Consider the following 26,838-nt stretch of genomic DNA (forward strand, 5'->3'; position numbering starts at 1 on the left):
TTTCTCTCTGTTGCTCCACTCGTCCGATTTAACCTTCGTTCTGTCTCGGTAAAGCAACAGTGGCTTTTCCTCTGCCCTGTATTCTGTAACTTCACACACTAGCGCCTCCAAATGGCAGAGAGAGGTAACGACGTGAAGACGTCAGTCTCACTGTTCAACACAAACAATCTCTGCATCTCTGTCTGTGGCTGATTGAAGGTTAAATGAAACAGGAGAACATTTATAATATATCTGCTCCGACAAAAAGCTTTTTAATGTTGGATTTCCAGCCCTCAGCTGTGAACAGACACGTTTTAGTGAGTCTGGTTTTGGTATTTTCATGTTTCCAAAACCAGTTTCAGGTGTTTAACAGGATTGTGGAGCAGTTTTGTTGCAGAGGAAACCGAACGAGAAGCTGCTCATCAAGTTTCTGCTGCCGCCACATTCAGACTGGAAACATCCCTGAGTGCAGCTTTAAATCCTTGGGCTATAAAAGCACTTGTTGTTTTTACTTACTGTTCTTTTTATTAATGATCTAAATCTCAGCCTGCATTTTTAGACGCGTGTGTGTGTGCTGTGTGTGGGAGACGTCCTCTTCCCTTCATCAGTCCTCTAATGCTGCAGCAGACCTGAGGACAGCGAGGAGGAGATTGTATTTTAATCTGTCCTGATCCTCTCGCCTCCCGCAGACGTCTTACCCGCCCACCCACTACATCCGCAAAGTGCCCCAGAGGAAGATCCACTACTTCACCTTCCTGCAGATGATGCAGCTGCTGGTGCTGTGCACGTTTGGCATGTACCCGATACCGTACATGAAGATGATCTTCCCTCTGCTCATGATCCTGCTAATCCCAATCAGGTACCACCGGGCTCCGGTTTGTCCCAGTAAATGATTTCCTCGAGATGACTTTCAGTGTCCTGACCTGAATCTGCCTGTGGACGTTTCTATTGTTAACTACAAATCTCTCTGAAGCACCCTGTGAGTGTGAGAATTACATTTTTAGTTTCTGTGACTTCAAACATCTGGCAGTTGGGTGGAGATGCACGTGCTCGGTCTCGGCTCAGCGTGAGAACGGGGGCAGCAGATGTGCGTGGTGCATTATATATACGTGGTATTTGTAAATTCACCGAATAATTCACCACATTCTCCTCCACTTTCTTTTCGGGCATCAAACCGGTGGAATGTCTGAGATGAATAATGTAGGTTTCGCCTTTGAGAAGCGGATCAACTTTATTTATAACGCCGACTCGTCAAAGTTTAATCAGCAGGATTCTGCGAAGATTTGGTTTCAACTTTTTCTTCACCAAACATCGATCAGTGTTTTTAAAGTTAAGTTCTCAGAGCCTCATACCCACGTTCTCTGGTGCGGCTGTGTGTGACAACACAGAGTCAGGGGCTCGGGACATTTTCCAGAACTTTTGGAAAAGGTCAAATGTCAAAAACATGGGAGTATTCACGTCTGAGAACAGTTTTTACTTTACTTCTACTCTTCATGAAGATATGATTGACATCAGGGCTGTCAGACGTCTGTAGTGACATGCCCCCACTCAGTCTGGTACAAACCAGCACCGTTGATTTACTCTCTCGTTCTCTACTGAGAAGGACAGGACGAGTCTTGATGTGATGTTGTGATGTTTTTCAACTGACACGGATTCTCTCTGCTCTGTTTAGGAACAACGTGCTTCCTCGTATCATTGAGGCCAAGTACTTGGACATAATGGACGCCCAACACATGTAGCGACCGACGGGAACACGCTCCGACACCACAAGCTGACATCTGGAAAATTAAAGGAGAATAAAAAAAAATTTAAAAAACAGATTTAAAGGATTTAAAAAAAGAAAAAAGCATATTTTTCAATGCAAAACTGTACGGAAGCAAAAAGGAGAAAAAACCCCGACTGTTTTGATTTTTGTATCTGATAAGAACAGGTGAAGCACTGGAAACGTGGGAAGTCGTGTGAGGGAGAGAGAGAGAGAGAGAGAGAGAGAGAGAGAGAGAGAGAGAGAGAGAGAGAGAGAGAGACGAGAGCCGTGGGAAACGTTTTCCATGAACGTGGACAGACAGAGTCTCTCTGAGGGGACAAGGTCCTGCTGTTAGAACCAGGACTGTCCAGAATCCCCTGTTTCACCTGCGTTTGACCCTGTCAGACATACCTCCGTGTTCTCCTCCTCCTCCTCACACTCCTTTACTTTCCAACACTTTACATTCTCCTCACTGCAGTGTGTGTACCCGTGTTTGAACCTGTGGGTAAGTGCTTCAAGTACTTACTAATGCTGTGTAAGTTATCCAGCCTCTGCCGGTCGTGTAGGACGTAGAAATGTGTGACGGCACGATGTAAGAAGGAAGGATCTCTCCCTCACACTGTGGTTTTACAAACCTTTTACTTACTTACACTGTGTTGATAAGTATTTAAACACTTTTCCATGTGTGAAATAACTGGTAGGAACTCTGCGTTTAGGCCAATGTGAAGTAAATCTTTACCCTTTTTTTGTATTTCTGTCATTGTGCGACGTTCCAACCTTTGTTCGGTGTAGTTTTCCCATTTGTTCCGGACGTGTTTAGTTTTTAAGTCATTCCAACAAATGCCAGTGTTCATTAAGCAGAGGAGAAAGGTGTGTGTGTGTGTGTGTGTGTGTGTGTGTGTGTGTGTGTGTGTGTGTGTGTGTGTGTGTGTGTGTTGTGTGTGTGTGTTGTGTGTGTGTGTCATGGGCACCAATCCGTCTCTAACCTCGCTTCCTGCCAGCTCTTTAGAAAACCTAATTTTTAAGGTGGAATTTAAGTGCTCAGCTGACTAGAATATACATTCCACAGATATATATATATATAAAATAAAATATATATAATAAATGTAATTATATAGAACGACAGCACAAGCCAAAACATATAGTGAAATCTTTATCAAATTATTAAAGTATTAGAATATATTAAGGCAATATACAAAAAAAAGAAAAATATTTTAGGTTAAATTGAAATAGAATATTTATTTATCACAAAGACAGTTTTATCTTTTAAGTACAAAATGATAGTTTGTGTGCGTTGACCCTGAAGCGTGTTCGGTCATTCTGTGTTTCCTCCTTCACATTCCACACTTGACGTGTTTTATGTGTCATGTCTTTGCTGCAGTGTTTACATATCAAAGTCCAGCTCCAACCGTTCTGGTGCATTGCTCGTAAAGAGTCAGGTTAAAGGTTAAAAAAAAGAAAACTAAAATAAGCGTTTGCGGGCTTTGGATCCAACGAAATGCATCCCAGGGTTTTTTCTTTTTTCTTTTAGTGACGAGTTTTAGAATAATCCGGTCTTGTTTTCTGTTTAGATGTTATGATTAGATCAATGCTTGCGAAACATTGTCATGTAATAATCCAGACGTCTGGACCTTGTTATCTACAGAACAAAAATATAAATAAAAAAAAAAAAATTACCTTTTCTAAGCAGCGGTTTGCTTACAGCATGTCTTATCTGGGTTGTTTTGATACGATGTGATGCCAATGGACATGTAACCTACACAAGAAGAAGAAAAAAAAAGTCAAACCGTAACTTCTCAATAAACTGAATGCAACGCTCAATATTCAGCAATACTGTGTATAAAAACAGAGCTTCAGCGGGGAAGCAGCAACAGGCCGGCTGTGTTTTTACCACAGCAACTTTTCAGTCCATCCTCGCCAACTCTGTGCATCGGTCAATTACTGCACAGAGGAGCTAAAACAAAAGAAGAAAAAGTGTTTGCCTGTCGCATCCACGGATTTTCCTGCGGTTTCGTTGCTTTTCCCAATATCCAAATGGCAGCTCCCTCACGCAGCTCTGTTCAACTTTGTCTTACAGACGTGAGAAAGATGTCCGATTTAAGCAGATGTCTCGCGCCGAGATAGCGTGAAAGGGAAAGCTTCGGCGGGCATTTGCATAATCCGTGGCCTAAGCCTTAAGACAGCACTGGTGAGGGAAGAGAGAGAGAGAGAGAGAGACTGTGAGTTATGAAGTAATATGTACAGTTTGCAATGCAAAGTTTAGTTTTTATCAACTATCCATTATAATCCCAGGCAAAGTGTTGGTTTCCAGCTTCGGGCCGAGAGGTGAAACCATCCTTCGTTACGTGACAGTATTGATGTTGTTCCTTGATATCTTCTCTGTACTGATGAGTTTTGGAATAGCAGCACATTTCTCTCAGAGGTCCTAACGTTGGGTTCAGAGTGAACGCCTCTGTTCTCCTCCTCCTCCTCCTCCTCCTCCTCCTCCCGATTGGATCTGTTTAAAAATTGCGTAACGTGGTGTTTATTTTATTCTCTTTCTCCCTGATTTCATATAGCCTACTTTTTCTATTCATGAATGTAAGATGTGTGGATTTTTATATAGCATAACTAATTTAGGTGTCAAACAGAATCTGTAATTTTGTCAAAAAGATCAGCTATATTTGTAAGCTGTAATATGTAAAAAGGAGAAAAAAATGGTTATCAAACAAAATGTGTTGGTTTACTATAGTATATATATACTGTACACTGAAAAGAGAGACTATCTCAAGCTGTTTGCCAAATAAAAAAGTAGTAGTGATGTAAAGATCCTGGTCTGTTGTGTTTATTGTGGATCCATATGAACATAAACATGTTTATAAAAGATGGACGACATCACAGCTCCTTAAAGTGAGGCCAAAAGCAGCTTGATCGCCCCCTGGTGGCCGGCTGCTGTACAGGTCATTAACCCTGCCTCCTCCCATGTCATTGGATGGGACATGGATTAATAAATTATAATTAAGTACACGTTAAATTATTTGAATATTTGGTTTGGTTTGTTTCATTTTCTTACGTGTTGCTTTAATGTTTTATAGCAAATTTCTTGTGGAAATGGAAACAAATGATACACACACGGTGCATTAATTATACATACAAATGCAATAACTATACACACACGTGCAATAACTATACACACACGTGCAATAACTATACACACACACACTCCATACAGTTAAAGCCACACTGCACCTTTAAATGTGTAGTTTTACTTTTGTGGTTTATTTGACTTTTTTATATTAAGCTCTTTCTATCTTAGTTGTTTTCTAATTTAACTGTTTATTCTTCATCTTTGACAAATCAAACTAGAAACTTGAAATATGGACCAAAACAAACACAAACATGTGAGTGCAACTCCAAGTCTGTCCTCGCGGGGTCGCTGCTGTCGCGTGGCAGCAGATCCACAACAGCTGATCGTCGTGTTTCCTTCGGGATTCGAACCCACGGTTTAAACCCGCAGATCCAGATCAGCTGATCCTCGTCCCTGCAGCGGGACTCTGCTCCCCCGGTGTCCCGGTGCGTCTGAGTCTGTGGGCCGGGTCATGAGGCTCCGGGGCTGGGTCTCCTCCTCCTGTCACCTCGCTGCAGGTCTCCGCTCCGCCCGGAGGAAGCAGGCGGGGTCTCTGTTTTCCTTCAGCCAGAAACACGTGCGTCTCCTCGGTCACTCTGCTGCCGACACCACCGACAGCACCACCACCAACAGCACCACCACCGACAGCACCACCACCGACACTAACCACAACTTTACCCACAACTCTAACAGCAACATGGCCGAGGAGGCGAAGAAACTGGCCGCTAACGCCGCAGTAAACAACCACGTCCAGGTACAGTATGTAGCCACATGTGCTAACTGTATGTAGCATCATATGCTAACATGCTGCTAGCTTGTAGCCTTGTAGTTTTCACTTGTTTTAGACAGTTAGCTTCATGCTAGCAGAGTTAGCTCCAGTGCAAACCCTGTAGCGTTAGCCACAGTTAGCTCGTTAGCGATTACCGTTATCTCACCGGCACGGTTTGAATTAGCCCCGGGTCCTGAGCGTCTGACCCGGGTCAGTGACTCACTGTGGTCGGTGTTGTGTAAATATACATAATATACAATATCCAGCAGGTGTTAGCTTCTTTATTTAGCTTTAGCATGAGCTAACAGCAGACAGGAAACATCACACAACTTGTAAACTCTTCATATGTCTGATTTTTAATAAGATTTCTAGTTCATCTGTTCATTAGTTCAAGTGTTTTTATAAAACAATGATGCAATCGTACGTTTACAGAAGAACATGGATAATAATTCCAAAAATAAAATCCATAAATAAGTTTAATAAAGAGAGAAACTAGTTCAGTAAATGTCTTTTAGAAAGAAAACTTCAAACATCTACCTGCACCTCAGATCTCACACAGGAGCTGCTGGTTGTTTGAGTTCTTCTTCGTCTGTTGCAGAACAACCAGGTGGTCGGGGTGGGCAGCGGGTCGACCATCGTCTACGCTGTGGACAGACTGGGTGAGTACCACCACAGTGAAGGTGGAGTCAGGGCTCAAACGTGTACTTTGATTTGCTGGTAAATCGATCAGACTGAAGATGTGAAGGTTTAACAACTTCCTTCTTCCTTCTGTTGTGTGTTTGTGTTTGTTGCAGCGGAGCGAGTGCGTCAGGAGAAACTCAACATCGTGTGTGTGCCCACGTCCTTCCAGGTCAGTTTGAGGGCCGGAGACACTTCAGTCCAACTCATCGTCTGATATTATATGAATAGAAGAGAGAAGAGAATAAACAAAAATAAATTAAATAGAAGTAAAGAGAAAACTCTCCCCCCCACAGGCTCGTCAGCTGATCCTGAAGCACGGCCTCACGCTGTCGGACCTGGACAGACACCCAGAGGTATGATGATATACAGCTGTGGAAAAGAGGACGGGCCACAATATGCTCATGTTCGAACCCTGTCCTCTGGATGTGGAGTGAAAGTAGCTGTGGCGTAGCACATGTGAACGTGGACACTGGTTCTGTGTGTTTACAGTTGGACGTAGCGATCGACGGAGCAGATGAAGTGGACGCAGACCTGACGTTGATCAAAGGTGGAGGGTGAGTGCAGGACAAACAGCTTCTGTCTGTGTCTCACAGCTTCTGTCTCACAGCTTCTGTCTCACAGCTTCTGTCTCACAGCCTCTATCTCACAGCCTCTGTCTCACAGCCTTGTCTCACAGCTTCTGTCTCACAGCCTCTGTCTCACAGCCTCTGTCTCTGTCAGCTTCTGTCTCACAGCTTCTGTCTCTGTCTCACAGCTTCTGTCTCACAGCCTCTGTCTTCTGTCTCACAGCCTCTATCTCACAGCTTCTGTCTCTGTCTCACAGCTTCTGTCTCACACCCTCTGTCTCTGTCTCACAGCCTCTGTCTCTGACTCACAGCTTCTGTCTCACAGGTTCTGTCTCTGTCTCACAGCTTCTGTCTCACAGCTTCTGTCTCACAGCTTCTGTCTCACAGCCTCTGTCTCTGTCTCACAGCCTCTGTCTCTGTCTCACAGCCTCTGTCTCACAGCCTCTGTCTCTGTCTCACAGCGGCTGCCTGACTCAGGAGAAGATCATCGCCGGCTGTGCTAAACATTTCGTTGTAATCGCCGACTACAGGTTTGTATTTTCTCATTCAGCTGAAGACGTGTGTCCCTCTGAGTTTGAGCCTCTCACACTAGATTCCTTTAGACACCGCTGCTGGTGGAGAAGCAGATTTTGCTGATGTACACGAGGGTTGTAACTACATGTGTTGAGGTTCAGTTCTTGTCTTTCATCGTCTCTCCGCTCAGGAAAGACTCCGAGGCTTTGGGCCAACAGTGGAAGAAGGGGGTTCCTATTGAAGTGATCCCGATGGCGTACGTCCCCGTCTCCAGGACGATAGCCAGACGCTTCGGAGGGGAGGCCAACCTGCGGATGGCCGTCAGCAAAGCAGTAAGTGGACGATTGGCTCCGGTTGTGATGGCACCACTTCTCTTACTTTACCGTCTTCATGGCAGCTCTCTCTCTCTCTCTCTCTCTCTCTCTCTCTCTCTCTCTGTGTGTTAAATCTTTCCTCTGTATTTTTCAGATTTTTAGTTTTAGTCCTGGACTATATGTAAACAGTCTGTGTAACCCCAGTCTGTTGTCGTCAGTAGTGAAGCTACAAAGCTGCTTTTTTGTGACTGACTGTGACTTGTGTCTGTGACTCTCAGGGTCCTGTGGTCACCGACAACAGCAACTTCATCCTGGACTGGAAGTTTGAACGCGCTCAGAACTGGAAGGAGGTCAACGCTGCGATCAAGATGATTCCAGGTGAGAAGCTCCGGCTTCATAGAGTCGAGGTGATCATGCACTATGGGGTCCGGACTTCCTCCAGGACTTTGTCTTGCACATATGAAGAGTGTAGCAGGAGAATCATCTGGAGAATCTCCTGCTGTGTTCTCACATACAGCCCCTCCGGAGAACGTCAGGGGATTATCCAGAGTTCAGTTAATGTCTGAGAGCAGCTACATGTTATAAAATGTGTGCAGACCCAGCAACGTGTCTCTTGATGTGTCCTCAGGTGTGGTGGAGACGGGCCTCTTCGTGGGCATGGCTGAACGAGCCTACTTCGGGATGGAGGACGGAAGCGTGCAGGTTCGTGATCCTCCCGTCAACTGAGGAGTTTGGAGCCTCCCCCCCCCCCCCCCTCCCGACTGACCTCACTTCTCCCTCAAGTGCCGCGTGTGATTTGTTTTTTCGAGCTGCCTCCTTCAGAGGAACTGGACAGAACCAAAGCAGGGAAGTTTCCAATCATCTCATCTCACAACCGGACAAATTCACCATCACTTGGTTTCTCTCACCGGTTCTTTATCCGCTGGTGCTTCTGATTCTGTGAGTGTTAAAGTGCCTGATGTACGAATATACCAGATGTACTTAAAGTTTTTCTTTTTCCAGTCTTTGCTCAGCTCAGCCTCCTGGTTCCTGGCTCATCCTGTCATTAGCAGGTTAGACTGAGCGGCTGCAGTGCTGTGGTTCTCAGCCAGTGTGCTGAGTCACTGCTGCAGAGTAAAGTGTGCCTGGAGATTCTCAAAGAAATGACGCCATTCAAGTTTCATCTGAGCAGCTCATAGAAAACCTCCTTCATCAAATCACCAAGTTAAAGTTCAGCAGTCCAGTTACTTTATTCTGTTAAAAAGCTGATCTGCCCTGAAGTGGCTTTGTTCAATTAAAGTTCAATAATGTGAAGTGTACAACACAGACAAGTTATTATTTATCTAGAAACAGCAAGAGGCTCCAAAAATGAAAATTTTTCATCTCAATTCAAAAATGTAGGCTACAACAACACTACGATGTTTTAGTTTTAAAGCGCATCACTGTTGCTACGGTTACGCCTCTCGTCCAGACTACTGCGGCGGTTTCGAACCCCTAAAAGGAGAAGTTTATAAAAGCTGCTGATCTCGTTTGACTTTGAAAACTCCGGAGTTAAACTAAACGATTTCTTGACTTCTTCCTGTCACACCAGCTTCCTTCACCAGCTCAGTGTCTAGTCGTCATGTGACAGTTCACATGTTTTCTCCTTCTCTGCTGAGCGTTGGTGAATAATCGCCTCAGCTGCTATGGACCAATGATTCGGTTTCCTGCTCTGAGCAAAGACAGAGTTTGAGAAATCGGTGGTTTCCTCTGGGTTTCAACACTAGTGGAGTGATGAGGAGTAAAGTCCACAGTGTGTGAATGTGTTTCTGTTGACGCATGTACGTCCACTGTGTCTCTTCTTCTGTGCCTGTGATCCACGTGCATGACTCCTCTCCTATTCCTCACACAGGCTGTAGTGATGATCTGCAGTTGTGCTGTAAATGTTTCATGTTTAATAATGAGCCGTGTAGATGAGATATGAACCAACACCTGTTATGTGCCTTGTCAAACAATAGATTCCTCTTTGTGTCGTAGTCAAAAACCAAAAACCTCAAACCTCCCTGAGAGCTGCACTGTTCAGTTTTATAAAAGATGATTCAATATGTGAATGATTCATAAAAACACAGAAGTTAATATGAATCTCTGAAGCTTTCATTTGTGTTCAGCTCCACAAAGAAGCATCTTAGATCTTAAAAGTGAATAGTGCTGTTTGCAGAGGGAGCTGAACTCACTGTGCAGCCAGTTCACCTGCTGAACCTTCACTGTCCACACTCACCACACGATCAGTGACCGTTTGTCCTCTTGGGGATTTGACCTCTTCACTTTGCTCCCGGCTCACGATGCCTTTCTCTGGTTTTATTTTCTTATGTTTCTGTGTTTGTGTATGAGCAGCTATGAGAAGTCTGCAGAACGTTTCTGTCACATTAGGTCAGAGTTATCAGGTACGATGCATCGGATTCTGTTCTATTATGGGATGTTACAGCAGTGTGGTTGAATTCAGAGTGAGCACCATGATGGATATTTTTGCACCAGCATTTCTTTTCTTCTTTTCTTTACCAACTCACTGTGATAATGATTTCTGCTGTGAAGGTACAGTTTCCTTTTGCCAAACAATAAAGACCCAAACTCTAATGACTCCATGTTTTATTTCTGATGATTCCTTCTCTTCACTTGTTCATAACATGATGGAGCTGAAGTTATAATAAACTGAACACCCTCAGTAACAGAGTTAACCAGCACTTCTATATAAGAACAAAAATAAAACTTTGTATTTCCCTACTTAACTATTATTTATAGACATTGTGTAATTCTCCTTTATGGCCGCCTGGGGGCGCTAGAAATGCAATCAGCTCAGGTCATGCCAACACGTCAATGTTTCTCAATGACGTCATGTTACATATCTGTAACGATGCAAGTTCTTTATGTTTAAAGTGAGATTTAAACTGTATTTATAAAAACATTACTAATTAACATAAAAGTCTCAAGGCTGTGATGCAGCTTTTTTACATATAAACTTATAAATTAAAATCATGTTTATATTGCAGCTCACTGACATGTCATTTTACTTGCTGACTGTTTATCTTTAAGTTCTTTCTCCACATGTTTATGCTGCTTGAAAAAGATCCTGTTTGTTATTATTACTAAATCTTCTTCTTCTGAGGAAATCCACCTCCCCGTGCATGAGCATAAACCAAACTCAGCACACAGGAGCCAGTCATCCTGATGGTGGCGCTACAACAACCGTCTAGAGTTTAAAACTTTGAAAATTCATAGCAAATCAAGTGAGCAGGTGCTCGAACTTTGCAAATTTCCCCTGAATTCTAGGACCAATTGAGCAGAAACGTTTATTCACTCTGAGTTGGCAGCAATTCTTAATTCCAATACTATCCTAATTAAACCCAGCCCCTCCCACAAGCTGAGACCCACTGACTTTGGGACAGAGCCTCCTCACACTGTTCTGCACAAAGGATCCAGACACAGTCCTCAAAATGGTTTTTACTGTAAACAGATCAATTCTCTCTAAAGAAACAGTGTCGAGCAAACACAAACTTCTGATGTCTTTGTAGATGCAATGTGACAGATGTCAGAGTTTCCTCTTGACAACAGACCTTTTGGAAAATGTTTTGAAATGTTTCATCATGTCACGAATCTCAGTCGGTGGAAAAACCTCCTGTGAGAACATTCACTCATGGAGGAATCAAACTTTCAAATTAAATCACAGGCTTCTCTTCACTAGATAAACAACAGAAAGGATTTTATCTAGAAAACCGAATCTTGGACAGAAGTCAAGTCAGCAGCTCTGCAGCCACAGAGTGACGTTACATCATCAGTGAGGTGATGTCACCTGACAGGAAGCTCCTTAACATGACTCTTTCCTTCAGAGTCTGAGGTTGTGAGTTCAAACTCCGGTTGAAAGTCAATAACTCTGTTCGAGTCTATTCTAGAAAAATCCATCTTGAAAAGCTCGTTCTCCTCTTCCTCCTCTTTTCTTTCCTTTTCCTCCCACACTTCTCCAAATTGACCCTTGACCCTATGATTTAGTTTTTATTTTACAGTTGTTGTTCTTCAGTCCTTCACACTGTAAAATAAATATTATACCATATAAATATTATAGAATATTTACATTTGATTAAATCATTTTAATCATTGTTTACATGAAAGTAAAACCATTAGCAGTGAAACGTCTCGTGACCAGAAGCAGGAAGTTTCTCTTCAGCCACGTTGGTCTTTTCATGTCGGCTGTCTTGACAACTACTTGTGATTGACAGCTCGACTATCCAATCCCGTGCTTACGAGTGGTCCGCGGGAGCTAACCACTTGACCAATCCAGTGACATCGCCTCTCCCATTGGACGGAGGACGACATCCCCTCCACCAATCACACGTCCTCCTCCTCGGGAGGCGGGGCTGTTTTGCGTCACCGCTCAGCTCATGCTGTGTGGCACTCTCCAGTGCGCATGCGTCACTTTGACAGTCCGCTGACCGACCAATGGCGCGTGGCGTTCGAGTGGGCGGGCCCCGCCGCGATCCCGCCCCCCTGAGTGACAGCGCTCTGGTGCAATCGTCTTCTGCTTAGTGTGCGAGCGCGCGCGAGTGACGGGGCGAGCGAGCCAATGGGAGGCGCGTGGCGGGAGTTCGCCGACCAATCCGCGGTGTAGCAACAAGGCGGGGCGTCGCGTTACCAAGGCAGGTGGCGTGAGGTATAAAGGGGCAACATGGAGTCCCAGCGGCTGTTTACGTTTACTGACATGTTTCCTTCCACGGCCGCGGCGCGTTAACTTCCTCCTCCTCCTCCTCCGACTCCTTCTGGAAGTTTGAACACGTCTCTTCCGCGGGGCCCCTGGCATGTGACACCCCCCCCCCCCACTTCACTGATGTGCCAGGCTCCTCACAAATGGAAAGGGGGCTTCTCTCTGGAACCGTGAGCATCCTCTCCCCGCCGCTGCCGCTGCTCCTGCTGCTGCTGCTGCTGCTCCGACCGCTGCTCCCGCTCGGCAGCTCCCCCGCCGCCGCCGCCGCCGCCGGCCCGGGCTCCGCCGTCCACTGGGCCGCCGCCGCCGCAGTCCTCGACCCCGGCGGACGATGGTGGCATGGAGCGCGGCTTGGCGAGCGTAGGCGGCCCCGGCACTGGCACCGCGGCGGACGTTGTCGTGGAGGACGAGGACACCGGGACCACCGGGGAGGCGGAGGACAGCTACGGGGAAAGTAACGGAAACATCCCGCCCACAAGGTAACTGGGTTTGTTTGAGAGAAGCGCAGCGTGTGAGGTGTGATAGAAGCTAGCAGGTAGGCACCCCCACGTCCCTCCTCACAGTCTTTGACTTTGATCTAAAAGCTTTAAAAACTTTTCTCAGATCAAAGCAACGAGCTGTTCTCTATGTCAGAAGCTCGGACTCGAACCCTCCTGCACTTTCAACTTGTTGTGGATGCGGTCACTTGACTCAAACACCCCCTTCCTCCCGCAAAACCCCCGCATAAGCCCCGCATTTAAACGCATATTTCCTGAGGTCACCTGCTGCTGTTGCGGGACACGTGAGAAACTGACCGAGAGCCAAACATGCGTGTCCGATAATGGACGCAGTTGTGATATCAAAGTTTGGCTGTGCTGAGACGTGGAAGAGCAAGAAGCATGTGGTGGATTTAGAGCTGGAGCGTTTTGAGTTGTCAGCTCTGGTTATTCAAAGTTTTAGTGTTTCATATTCATTTAAATTAATTTGACCTTATTTCCAGGTAGTTTTGTGATATTAAGTTTTCTATTTTGATCATATATGCATCTGTAACACATGGGAATAACAGTGAGAAATATCAAAGATGTAAAGGACAAGATTTGAATGATTCTCAATAAATCATATATTGAAATAATAAAATAATCAAAGTCTGGAAGCCATGGTACTTTCATGAAGGTGATTTTTATTTGTATTATCGTCTCTGTTTGACATGTCAGGGCAGAACAGAAAGTTTCAGAGTCAAAGTTTCCACATCGAAACAGACGTGACGTGAGATGAACCGTGTTGTTGGTGAAAGTGATGTTAACACCGTTTGTGCGTCTTGTCACTCGGGGGTGACGTTAAAAATCCTGTTCTGTCAGCGTTCAGTCCACTGATCCGAGAGCAGCTGTTGGTTCACTTAATGTGGCAAACAAACCAGTTTCAGTTGAGACTCACATGTGACAGCTTTCTTTCCACCGCCATAAAAAATCACTGCATGAATGGAGCATTCCTCATCACTTGACAACACACACATGCTGTCGTCCCCTTGACTTGGAGACAAGTCAAGTTTACATATAGTCTGTTAACGTGTCGGGGGTTTGAAGTGGTCATTTAAAGTTGTGACCGTGCGTTTGGCTCCACATGTTGTGATGCTGCCTCCGTGCTGGTTTCTGTTGAGTGTCATTGTTCTGCCAATCAGGGGGAATCATCTTTTACTCTTGTTGTAGATTCAAATCAAACCTGAGCTCTGTTTACAAACCTGGAGAACAACTGAAACATGGCGGTGTCATTCTGCTGGGGACATCTCCAGGATGCTGCTCATCAAAAGTTTTACTGAGCTTGACTCGCTGCTGCTGATGATGATGATGCTGCTGCTGATGCTTCTGCCCAAAGTGAGGAGCAGGTCTTGGCGCAGTGGGTAGAGCATTGATTTTGTCTTCCTTGGTAAACAGGTTTGACGCCCACCTCAGATGTTTGGCGCAGTGGGTTCCTCAGGATGCTCTTTCTCTCGGCCGTGTTATTCTCTTTTACTACACTACACGTGTGCATCAACTCCGATACAGCGTCTTGGATCATTGTTATTTCAGTGCCTTTCCTTGTCGAAGCACGTCAGACCCCCTCGCTAAATTATTCTCTGTGTAGTCTTATAAACGAGCCGTCTGCTCCGCGAGAGGGAGCTGGATCAAAGTACATCATGGAATTGAAAACATTGTTAGACTTGATCCTTTTTGAAGGTTTTTGGGGCCGTTTCTTATCATAATACTTGAAACTTGCTGATTCTGGAGCTACTTGGTGGGAACAATGCGACAGGCTCCATTTAAAGCTTCCCGACGACCCCTTAAACATCAGGTTGGCTCTTATTTGGGATGCCATCAAGTTACAGCTTTGTCGCTGCAGGACTGAGTTGAGAGGACTAGTTGTTGTATATGTTGTCATTTCACCACCAAGGTCACAAACTTGAATGAAGATAAGGCTCCTACCTGTCATCTGCAGCACAGTATCAACAAGAAATCAAAAGTAATTAGCGGAGCGGTTACAGCTCCGAGAGAAGCGGAGAATTCCCCTGCCAGGCGCCTCATCTGCAGCAGGAGAACTCGGGAGCAGTCGTCCTGCTGCTGGTCACACCCTGCCACCGCTCGCCTTCTGCGACTGCGTCTATTCCTGTGCTGTATATATATCTACACGTGTCTGTCACTCTCTGCTGCGTCTCTCCGCTTGCATCTCTCACTTTCTCTTGTCTTTCTGTCCTCGTCTTTCTTCCATCTTCACAGTCTGTTTATTGGCTTTAATTCATCTTATTTCAATCACTTTTGGGGGTTAATTAATCAATTATAAATAATTAAAAGTTTAAATGATTCCCCTTGTTTTTGTTTTTTGGTTTAAAACAGGAGAAATATCGAGCTCACATAAGGTCACGTTTGTCTTGATATTCTTTACTCGGTCTTACTTCTCACGAGCTGCCACACAGAGCGGAGCGGGAACTTGCACAATAACAAACAGTTGCTCTGATATGTAGAAGTCATTGAGATAAAGAATTAACAAGTAGCTCGTGAGGCAGATGAATTATTCATTTAAAAAGCCTGCGTGTAAAACAACAACAAAGATTTGTCGCTGAAATGAGAAAATGATGAACTCGAGGAGGGTTTTCTGTTTTTCTCACAGATTTAAAATCACACCTTGTCCGTCTCTGTCTGTGTTTTAATTGTCTCTTTGTTGGATTTTGTCTCTCGCTCTCGTATCTTGTTCTTTCTTTACCGTCCCCGATGCTCTCTCTTCCTTTACCTTCACACGTACACATTAGCGTCGGCCCCCCTGAGTACACACTCCTCTCCACGCTCTGTTTCCATCCATCTGTCAGGAGGATTGTTGTTGAACTTTAGAAATCTCACAAGCAATGAGACTTGATTTAGGAGCATTTCCCTTTTCAAATTGGACCAATTTAAATATACAAAAATACTTTCTGAATGTCAGAAAGCACATTTACAACAGGAGGAACAAACAAGTCTGGTGAGAATCACTTCAGTTTTTCTTCCTCAGCAGCGCGACCTGCGTAAAGCAAACAAATGGAGATATGTGATACAACTCAACGAAACTCAGCTTTCACTTCGTCACTTCTTCCAGATTAAGGAGTTCAGCCTTTTTTTTCAAAAACATATCCCCAGTTCCTTTTGTGACCTTACAATGCTGCTGTTTACCAAGTTCACCGCAGCAGCTCCTGTGATAAGTGCCACCCAGTGACCGTAATGAGGTTAACACACCCACAGACTACATGTGTGTGAGATTCATTTCAAAGTGAAGCGACGGCCCTTTTTCTTATTTTCTTCCAAATTAGATTTTGTGGAGCAAACGCAGATTCTTGAAAACACTTCCTGCGGACAGCTTGAAAACCAGTCTCCTCTCAGATGTCAACATTTTTTGGGTTTCTGTCAGTTGCAGCTGTTTTCTTTCTTTCTTTCTTTTTTTAATATTCCTGTTCCCTCCTCCGCCCCTGTATCCTGTCATCTATAAATATTCTAGATGTTAGCTTTGATCCGTCCTTGGGTTTCTGACGCGAGCTGCTGTTATGTCGGCTGATGGCTGTCACCTCACTTTTAACTCTGCCGTCTATACGTTGCAAACGGCGCTCCTGAGGATTGGTGTTTACATCTGTCTGTGAGTGTGTGAGTGTGGGAATCATATGTGACGGCGCTGCCGGGTTTGATGCCTCCACCAGCTCGCGCTCCATCGGGGCCTCCGTCACCTCAGGGATCACTTGGAGGTGAGAGGAGAGAGGACAGCATCTTTGTTTGAACTTGCAACCCCCCACCACCACCACCAACCACCCCCTGCCCTTTGTACCCCCCCGGCCCTGCAGGGGCAACAGCTCTTCTGGGCCGCCGCGCTCGCCGGCTGGCTCCCACCAGCCTACTGCTTAGCAACAGCCAATCGGCCGAGCCGGGCAACTTGTTGGCCAATTGCGTCGGAGAGATGGGCTAGTGCTCAGAATTTGAGTTGGTGGCCGCATGGGTCTGGCTATAGTTGGGTGAAGAGGGGGGAGGAGTTAGTCTTTTTTTTGGGAGGGGAGAGATCGTTTCCTTGTTTTTCTCTTTTTTATTTTTCCCACCCTCCTCACTTTGTTTCAGGCGTCTGCTCCCTGTAACCAGGCAGGGAGATGTTGTGGGTTTTATTAATAGAAACTGTCCCCAAAATAACAGGTCAAGATGAAGTTGATTGAACTCCCTCTGGGACGTTCTAATTGAGCACTTCAAACCTAGTTCTCTAATCTCAGACCTTGTGCAGGGAAATGTTTAGTCTGAGTGTAAAACTAAAGCGTCACTTTGAATAAGCTCATTTAATCTCATTTAACATATTTTGTCCTCTTTGTATTTTACCTTTTTACGTAACCAATGTTTTTATCTGGCTTTTTTTTATTTTTTTTTAATGGTCTTACTCAATATCTTCTCATGTTGTTGTTGTTAGAAAATATATATGTGTTATTGTGCAGTGTAAAGAAGTTTGGATGTGATGACCTTTAGTGACTTTCTGTGCACTTCTGGGTTACAGACGAGGTTAAGACGTATTTGACAGGTTGTTTCATAACCTGCTGATCATAAATGTGGCTGGATTTGAGCATAATTATCAGTAGTTGTGAATTTATTAGGTCGCTGGTTATTTTGGTAAGTCGGCAGGACACATCCTGCAGCACTGCAGTATGGGTGGGGCAGAAGCAGAAAGGTGGGCTACTCGGGGAGAGGGAGAGAGAGAGAAAGAGGGAGGGGAGGTTGAAAACGAGGAGTTAGCTGCTAGTTTGTAGGACCACGCTGTCTTGTTTTCACTCCGGATGGCTCCTCACTGCTTAGCAACAACGAATGAGATCCTCGGATCAGAGCTGCAGTCTGGCCAATCGCTGCCTGTCAGGGATGTGGCGCCATAGAGTTTGGATTTTACCACATGTGAGTTGGAGGGAGGGAGGGAGAGAGAGAGAGAGGGAGAGATGGCAATGCCTTTAAATGAAGTGTGTTGTTTTTTTCTCCTTTAACCACACCTTGTGCTCTCTGCTGCAGCGACCCTGACGCATGTGAGGTCGATGTGGGAGCAGACGTCCTCATCGTTCAGCCGTTAATCGTCGTCGCTAAGACGTAATAAAAATATCACTTGTTAATTCAACAGGTTCAGAGGACAGTTGCATAAACCTTCAAGTGACATTAATCTGTGTTTGAGGGCTGGAGTTATGTCATCTGTGACTATTACTGTCTCTTTAGGCTTTAATGGCTTTTACTGACTCACTGCCACCTTGTCAGTCACCACTGTAAAATCCTTTAGGTCTGTTTAATCTGGTTGCATTGTAAGTGTTTATCTAAAGTAAGCACACAGGAGCAGACTCATGTTTGCCAAAGAAAAGGAGTTCAGCCCTCGTTGTTTTCTGTGTTGTGTTAACCGCCTGCAACTCTTAATCCTGCAAATGGGATTATCACAACTGAAAGGTTAAATGTGGAAGTTTAGTTTAGTGTGTGTTTATTTCATTGTCACTTTGACCAGGTTGCAATAACTGAATTCCGACTGAATAATAATATTACATTTAATATTTAAAACCTCCACTTTGTGTCACGTGCACAGTTTAAAGGAATGCACTTGACTTGTTTCCCCCTCCTCCTGCTGGTGCAGCTGGTTCAGCTGGTGGTGCTGGGTGCGGCCGGCTCAGAGCTGCATCCATAACTTTCACACCACGTGCTCCCCATGCTCTCATATTTTTGTTCTGCCTCTCCATGGCTGCACGGGAAGCTGAGTGGCAGCTGCGCGGCAGCAGAACTCCACACTCCAGCGTGCATTCAGGCTGCTCGCTGTTGCATGGTTACAGGCAGTTCTGCCCTACCGTTGGCTCATCGTCTGCAGAGCCACCCGCCCATTGGCCAAGTGAGGAGAAAAACAGCGCTCTCATTGGCTGCCGGGACGTTGCAGCCCATTGCGATTGGTCCAGCTCGGCGGCTCCCGCTCCTTGGAGACTCGGCCTGTGTAAACATCCTGGTTGTTTCTTTCAATGGAGTGTGTTTACCAGCAGCTCGGTTTTGCCGGTGTGTGCAGACTGAGGCGGAGGGTCTCGGAGGAGCAGAGAGTCTGGTGAGAGCAGAGCTAATTGGCTCCCTGCTCCGCCATATACTTAGTGATTGAAGAAACACTCGCCACTGTTATGACACTTTTGACAGAATAACAGGCGAGGACACTAACAACCCTCAGTCTGTCGGCAGCCTCTCTGCTCTCACTCTTTCTTCCTCTCCTCCGACGTCTCTTTCAGCGTCTCTCCGCCGCCCGACACGTCGCAGTCGGCGGCAGCAGCCCCATAGGCTGCATGTTCTCCCTTTGGTGATGAGCCGGTGTCTCGGGGCTCAGCCATGGAAAAAAATAAATGGCCTCCATTTCTAAATGATACAGTGGGGCTGTTTGTTTTGTTTGGGTTGTGTTTATTGATGGGATCAGTAGTATTTTATTTGTTTCTACTCCCCCATCCTCTCCTCCGCTGCTCTTTTCCCCCATTATCATTATAGTGCCTAAGTTTTACAGCCAAGTGTGGACCCCCACCCCTCGCTCTACTCCTCCTGATCCTTTATCTGGAGAACAAAGAGTCCACGGAAAGCTTTGATCACTCGTTTCAGAATGAAATTCCACTATCTCTCGCTCTCCTCCTTCTCCGTCTCTGAAGTTGAACTCGATGCTCTCAGCGACTTCTTCTTCTTCCTCTCTTCTACATTCGCAGCGTGACTCGGAGGGGGCAGGGCCGGTCCTGGAGAAGTCCGCCAAAGCTCCCACCCTCTCACAGAGCCGCCTGCTTAGCAACAACCAATCAGCCTAATATTTTTGGCAGGGTCTCGCAGCCAATCGAGTGGGTGAGAGCGGGCTTTAGCGCTGTGTTTTTACTGGTTGCCGAGAGGAACAACAATGTTTTTCTTTTAGCGCTCTATACTTCAGTGCTAGTGGCGAGGCTGATAACGCTTAGAGCAGATTTGGGGAGATAATCTTGGCTTTGATGAGGCTGAAAGACACATGGCTCATTACTCTTAAGTGATCCTATTTGCATTTTTATTCAAACTTACAGCGCCAGTTGAGATGAAACAGCGAGCTGGTCCAGAGCATGCAAGTGAATGTGTCTGTGTCTGAAGTGAAACATAAGAGGAAACCTTCCTAAAATTGATTTTGCCCCCTCTGAAACAATCCATTTCTTAGTTGTCCTAAGGCTTAAACATCCTTGAACATGCTCCTTCTCCTCCGTGACTGAGGAATGCTCGATAGGTGGAATCAATAGGGATTACAGCTTGTCGATAGCAATTCACCTGCTCCGTCTGAATGATGGATGGTGCTGTTGACGCTTATATTAAATACACAACAATAACAGGATGCTGTTGAGAGGCGTCATTTTCCTGAATTGCCCCATTTTTCTTTTTCGGTCCGAGCTGGGAAACAAACAAGTTAAACATTTCTTCTTGCCTCCGCCGCTGCTGCCTTGTTGCCCTCGAGGGAGGCAGTTAAACCCCATATGCCCCAGTGGCCAACAGAGGGAAACTTGGGTCCCAGCTGTGTGGATGTGAGGCAGGATGTGCCCAGCGGCAGCGTGTGTGCTCAGCAGACCCTCGCTGGTTAAATAAAGCTAAAAGCCCAGTTGACAGCATCTTCTCTAGACAGATACAAATCAATAGTCAGGAGGTGGCCCCTGCCAGCGCTCAGTCAGGGCATGACTGACAGGCAATGCGGCAGAAGCCCTCGGAGTAACTTAGTCTTGATTCATTCAGTTGGGCTGTTGTTTAGCCTGGAGTTACTCCGTGTAAGAGGAGAAATGTTTACAAAACCTGCTGTGTGGGCACATAAAACAGGAATAAATTATTCTTGGGGAAAACCCTCGAAACAGGAGGAGAAATACACGAAAAGCTGATATTTAAAAAAAGCCACCTCTACAATAGTTTTTAATTCTCTCCTTCGAGGTTAAGAGTTGTGGTGCTGTGAGAAGCGAGCAGCTCGTAGATCATCTCGGGGAAAACACTGTCACCCCCTGCATGTTTTCCCCTCCTCGTATTTTTAGCTGCTCATTCTTTCTTGGTCATTAATGCCTCTGAATGAAATATGTGGAATACTATTCCCTTTATTTTGCTGTAACAGCTTGTAGTATTCAAATATGTTCATTACATTATTATAATGCTGAATTATAGATCATTTATTTCACTATATCCTCGAGGCCTGTGTTTTAAAACTTTATTAAACTGAAGAAGATCTCTGAAGGGTTTTTGTTTTCTTATTTATTTCTGAGATGGTATTTTTATGAGCTGTCATCTCGGGCTGTCAGGCCAATGTTTCAGTTCAATTAAAATTTCATTCACATTGAGCCAAATTCACAACACGCTTGTCATGTTGGTGAACACAGATTTTCTGCCAATGTTGGCGAGTCCGGGACGAAAAAAAAGCCAGGACGAATCAGAACATGTCACTCTCCGAATCCATGGAATAAAAGACATATCTATTTAAGGTTTTACATATAATTTAGTGTAATGTTGTGGCAGTAATAACAGATTCAAGCCTGAGAAAAGTAACCATGGCAAATCCCCCTGTGTGCTCCTCACAGTCCCTCTTACCATCTGCCTCAGAAGAGTCAGTGTGCTCCTTCCAGACCTGAGGCGCAGCAGACTCCCGTGTCTCTGCTGGAGAGGGTGGATGGCCATTAAGTTCACATTTATAAATCAGGAGTGACACTGTGTAGGGCCAACAGTCCCCTGAACGTAGGCTGCAGCAAACTGCACACACTCATAGATACAGTCCTCTATATGTGCCTGTGTGTTTTTATCATCAAGAACCATGAATAATTCTTTGAGAAATCAAATCGTCCTATTTGAAACAAATCCTATCCACAGATCCACACCAAAGTTTACTGGCTTCTCTCTTGGTCCATCTCGCGTCCTTCCGCCAAGTTTTGTGGAAATCCGTTGTTTTTTTTGTTTTATCAACAAGCAGAAAACAGACAGAGGTAAAAACATAACCTTTCTGGCTGAGTTAAAGACATAAGATATCAGTTTAAAGATCATTTCAACCTTGCACGTATCACAGCTTTGTTTGTTGATCTTAGTTTAAATCTTAAATTTAGTCCCAGATGGTTTGAAGTTTATTTATTCTAGATTCCATCAGCTCCATCAGATCTATATCAGTCTCTTTATTCAGCCTCTCAGCCATTGTTTGTCTTCTCCGTGCAAATCGCAGCTTGAATGAACCTGGTGCAGTTTGGTGGATTCCTGTTTGTTTCACTACCAACTCAAAATATATGGTCTCACATGTCCCTGCTGTATTTTCTATGTAAATACGTGTGTGTGTGTGTGGGGGACGTCTGGTCAGGTTTTAACAACCCTCCGATGTGATCTCAGCTTTAAGGATGAGGTCTGTCATGGCACAGGTGCGCCGTCGGCTGCAGTTGAAGGTCACCCTGCTCGCTAATCAAGGGTAGACTAGAGAGGGAAAGACGACATCTGCACCACCGCACGTCTCTGCCCTTTACTGTCTTATCTGTGATGGCATTAGACTCAAGCCCCCACTGGGAGAATGGCGTTAAAGGATAACACGGGCGCACATTTGCAAAGTAAAAAGACAGCCTGCTGATACACGTCGCTGCTTTTACAAACCCTCCAGATGAGTGTGTTGAACTCTTTCTGTTCTGCCCTTAGGTCTCTTGTGATCATCAGCACGCTGGATGGACGGATCTCTGCTCTGGACCCTCACAACCAGGGCAGGAAGCAGTGGGATCTCGATGCCAGGTCCGGGTGCCTGGTGTCCTCCAGCCTCAGCAAACCTGAGGTAGAACCAACGTCAAAGTTTCTGCTGTGTTTTTTTTAATTCATCTGAAATGTACATAATAAACAAAACACATCATGTTGAGCAAGCGCTCATCTGGAAGAATTTAGATTTAATGCCCTCTCTGTTCATCCAATATCACAATGAAAGACATGACAGCTACCTTAAAGTGAAGCCAAAGTGTCTTCATCGCCCCCTGGTGGCTGGCTGCAGTATGTTATAGTTCAAACCCTGCCTCCTCCATGTTAATAGTGTTATGCAGTAAAATACAACGTTCAAAACAATAAAACATTCGGTTTTATGAAGCCTAACAACATCAGCCTCATCTGATAAACACCAGAGTCGACCACAGGCACTTAAATAAGTCAAACAGACATTGTTCAGCAGATTAACATCTACCAGTGGATGAAAAAAGTCAATTTCCACAGTCTTGACGTGTCGGTGGGAAGTTAAAGACGCGGTCTCATCTCAAAACAAACACTGTCCCTGCAGGCTCGCTCTCCGTCGACCAGCAATTGAACTCTGTGCACTTTGAACAGCCGACCAAGGGTTGCTGTTGCTTACATTCATGGCATGTGCACACACACATATACATAATACATACCAGACATGGTGTACACCCCCACACAAATCTGAGAGTAGCTGTTTCGCCTGGAGGATTAGCCTCTTTGTTGAAGGTGCTGGTTTACACATACAAGCGCAGCAAGACCCTCGCCTGTGCATGTACACAGAGGCTTAAACCGCCCACACCGACATGCTGAAAGTGAAGTGTAGCCCAGAGCGAGACCAGAGCGCCGCTCGCCCAAATAAATACTCGAGATGTGCTCATGGTTTACTTTGATGTGGACTCACTCCACTTGAAAGTTTTGCCTCGGGGGGGCAAAGAAGCCTCTGATACTAACGAGAGTCTGGGTGGCTGCTGATATCAGTTTAATTTTAGTTTGCTCGTGCTGGTTTGAGAGTGAACAAGTGTAATGAACTCGGCGCTTCTGTTATATAAGGACATCTCTGCTTTATGCGTGTGGTGTAACGATTTCTGTTTAAGTTTAATATCTTCTGACAGGTTGTTTTCTTTTCCCCAGACAAATAATCCAGGCTCATGGTTGGGATATTTTTTTATTTTGTTTGTTTCCTACAGAAGTGGATTGATTGATTTTGGAATCAGTTGTTGGTTGTTGGCAGCACAGACAAAGAGCCAACTCTGTTTTAATGACAGTTTAAAAGCTTTGCTCAACAAGAGTGTGAAGTATGTTTATGAAATTAAAGCAGTGTTTAAGTATTGAGTGTTTTTTGATTTGTTTACTCACTACGGAAGTATTTCATTGAAGTATTTAAAACCTCTCGTATTAGTGGGTGAAGTGGTTCTCAAGTATCTGTCGTTCAGTCTGAAAAGTCTTGTTTTCATTTCCGCTCAGCTCCACAGCAGCTGATCAGCAAACCTGCAATTAGAAGGAGGGATTTAATCACTGAGATATCAGCTGCTGTGTGTGTGTGTCTCTGTGTGTGTGTTTGTGTGTTTGGCTTTTTAAAAACCCGTCTGACTTGTTCTGCTCTGTGCCACGAGGTCGGGACGCAGAAAAAAAAAATCCGAATTCATGAGCCTTTTGTTTCCAGGGTCCTCTGAGGTTCTAATGTGGAGAACCCCTAAAGGTTCCTCCAAGCTCTTATAGTTTATACAGCAGAGATCGTGTCAGAATCTACATTTGACCTTGAATATAAAGTCGCCCCAAATTGCTGAAATGCAAGATATCACACTTGATATGTGGGACCTGGAGATATGGTGAGATTGTTTGTTTTTTACGTTGTGTTCAATCTGTTATTCTCTTTAGGAAATTCGATCAAAACCAGACAAAAATAGCACATATGCCATAAATTTCAAGTTATTAAATTTCCCTCTTCAGTAAAAAATAATCTCTCTATTAGGGCAAAAGCCACTGATTTTAAAATCAGTTAAAAATCCATTTAAATCTTCCCTCTTTAGTTTATTTTGTTTAGGTTTTCTTAGATAATGAAAGTGAAAGTAAAATATCAAACATATAAAAAATACCTCAGTACTCGATTACTCGTTTCAAAATTGTTCTATTTTAGTAACTTTTACTTTTAATGTCTCTGACGCTTTCCCTGATCTTTACATCCAATGTTGATACAAACACACACAAACACACACACACACACACACACGTGTAACATCCTCCTGTCAACCTCTAGTGTTGTGACAGAGGATGCTGACTGACTGTGTGTGTGTGTGTGTGTGTGTGTGTGACAGACAAGGTGGAACATGGAGGGATGCCTGTCAGCTCTGAACCCAGTGACTTGCTGTGACGTCATTTGTTATGATCCCTTCCTAGTGTGTGTGTGTGTGTGTGTGTGTGTGTGTGTGTGTGTATGTGTGTGTTGATGTACAGTAGTTTATGTAAGTTCAAACCCAGCCATGCCCTCTCTGCCCTCATAACCTGGGATGCCTGTCTGCTACCTACCCTGTCTGTGTCTGGGTATGTTTTGCTGAGGGTGGGGGGGGCACTACTGTCTCCTACCCCCACAATGCCTCCCTTGCACTTGGAAACAGTTTCATTGGCGCTCGCCGAGTCCCTGAGACACCAGTCTGCTCGGTGATTAGAGGCTATGGGGGTCTGCCGCCGTGCCATTGGCTGGCCTCGGCATGCCGGGGAGGAAGCAGCCAGTCACCTGCTGCATCCTCCAGAGTGTGTGTATGTGGTGTGTGTGAGAGAGTGTGCGAGTGTGTGTCTTCAGTGAAAAGAGGGACAGCAGAGCCACAAACAGCTTTGTCTGCAGAAAAAGAAGCCATCACTTCAAAAAGCCAAGAGTCGCTCGGGGTTGTTTGGAGAGGGGTGAAGGGTGTCTTTGTGTGTGGTGGTGGGGGGTTAGATGGAGGAATTCTGTGCCAATATGGAGTGAGTCATGCTAAGGGGGCGGGGTTAAAGGGATGAAGAGTGGGGGTGATTAGTGAGGTGAGGTAATGCTTCATTCCAAAGATGATGTCATCACATAAGAGACAATACACACTCGCTCACGCCACGACACACACACACACACACACACACGCACACACCTGCGCACGTCTGCTGGCATGCAGCGTGCCTGAATGAATGTGGAGAGAACCTGATTGATCACTACACGGTGACGAACCACTGACCGCCGCGCGGTGACTAATGTGACAAGCAATTATTCAACCGGCGGTGCGAAGGAAATGAAAACGGCAAGATGGGCATTTTCTTCCCACACAATTAGATCAGTCTCGTATCAGAATCTAAATCGGGTTTGTTTGGCCAAGTGAATAAAAACAACATGCAGAAAATATATAATACAGTTCTTTTTAATGTATATAGACAGTATATAGTATGATATGCAGATAATGTACATATCATTTACAGGCAAGACTCATAAAAGCAACATTGATATAGTGCATAGTTGCTCTAATTTTGTTTTGATTGTGTTTTTTGTGCTTCAAACCTCCAGTAATTCTCTCCACACACACACACACACACACACTCACACACACACACACACACACACACACACACACACACACACACACACACACACTGTCTGCCACCTTTAAGTAAAGCTGTAGCCTTGTGGACCAACAACAGTGGCACATTAGAAGTGGGTGAGAACTGACTCTGTTTGACAGGATCGCTGGAGCATCAGCACCAACACACACACACAGACACACACACTGCAACTGCTGTCCAACCTCTTCTCCCCGCTCGCTTCCTCTGAACCTCCCCCCCACCCCCGCTGCATTTCCCAAGGGTAGAATACAATGACATGATTAGAAACGCCAAACGATCATCAAGTGGAAGACTTTGGAGAAACGCCTCCACGACTACAGAGGCACTCAGGCGAGCACATAACTCGCATACCCAAGGCCCAACAGTCCCTTTTTAAATTCAATCAGGCTGTAACCGGTTGAACACAACCACCAAATTATTGTTGAGAAGTTGAAAAGAAATCCTGAATCTGCCCCTTTTGTCTGGATCCATGCCAACATTCCTCCTTGGCCCATGTCCCATCCTTAAGTTTACTTTTTTGGTGTAATCTGACAAACAAAGAACAAAAAAGGACGAGGATGAAAAACATATCACCCCTGGAAATAAGTTGTGTTTAGAAAATAACATTTTAACATCAGCAATAATAAAAAAAGAGGATAAATATGAACTTAACAGACATACAAGTG

At 45.0% G+C, this 26,838-nt stretch overlaps 3 protein-coding genes across 6 annotated transcripts in view; all 3 read left to right on the forward strand.

Moving 5' to 3' along the window:
- Window positions 1-4,529, forward strand: part of slc4a11 (solute carrier family 4 member 11) — an 85,855-nt gene extending 81,326 nt beyond the window's left edge. For all 4 annotated transcript variants that reach the window (XM_035168633.2, XM_035168635.2, XM_035168632.2 and 1 more), the window contains 2 exons: window positions 669-838; window positions 1,652-4,529. In XM_035168633.2, coding sequence (XP_035024524.2) covers window positions 669-838; window positions 1,652-1,718 — 237 coding nt within the window. In that variant the 3' untranslated portion in view covers window positions 1,719-4,529. The remainder of the gene's footprint in view (window positions 1-668; window positions 839-1,651) is intronic.
- Window positions 4,530-5,145: 616 nt separating this feature from the next.
- Window positions 5,146-10,264, forward strand: rpia (ribose 5-phosphate isomerase A (ribose 5-phosphate epimerase)). The gene is made up of 9 exons (XM_035168256.2): window positions 5,146-5,583; window positions 6,197-6,257; window positions 6,393-6,448; window positions 6,573-6,632; window positions 6,769-6,833; window positions 7,307-7,375; window positions 7,549-7,690; window positions 7,951-8,050; window positions 8,301-10,264. Exons 1-9 carry the CDS (start codon window positions 5,302-5,304, stop codon window positions 8,396-8,398), a joined length of 933 nt encoding a protein of 310 aa, XP_035024147.2. The 5' UTR covers window positions 5,146-5,301; the 3' UTR covers window positions 8,399-10,264.
- A 2,323-nt stretch (window positions 10,265-12,587) lies between these two features.
- The window catches only part of eif2ak3 (eukaryotic translation initiation factor 2-alpha kinase 3), a 28,852-nt gene continuing 14,601 nt past the window's right edge, over window positions 12,588-26,838 (forward strand). The window contains exons 1-2 of the mRNA XM_035168954.2: window positions 12,588-12,862; window positions 22,514-22,643. Coding sequence (XP_035024845.1) covers window positions 12,723-12,862; window positions 22,514-22,643 — 270 coding nt within the window. The 5' untranslated portion in view covers window positions 12,588-12,722. The remainder of the gene's footprint in view (window positions 12,863-22,513; window positions 22,644-26,838) is intronic.

The sequence above is a fragment of the Hippoglossus stenolepis genome, chromosome 10 (genome assembly GCF_022539355.2).
Source record: "Hippoglossus stenolepis isolate QCI-W04-F060 chromosome 10, HSTE1.2, whole genome shotgun sequence".
NCBI classification, from domain to species: Eukaryota; Metazoa; Chordata; class Actinopteri; order Pleuronectiformes; family Pleuronectidae; genus Hippoglossus; species Hippoglossus stenolepis.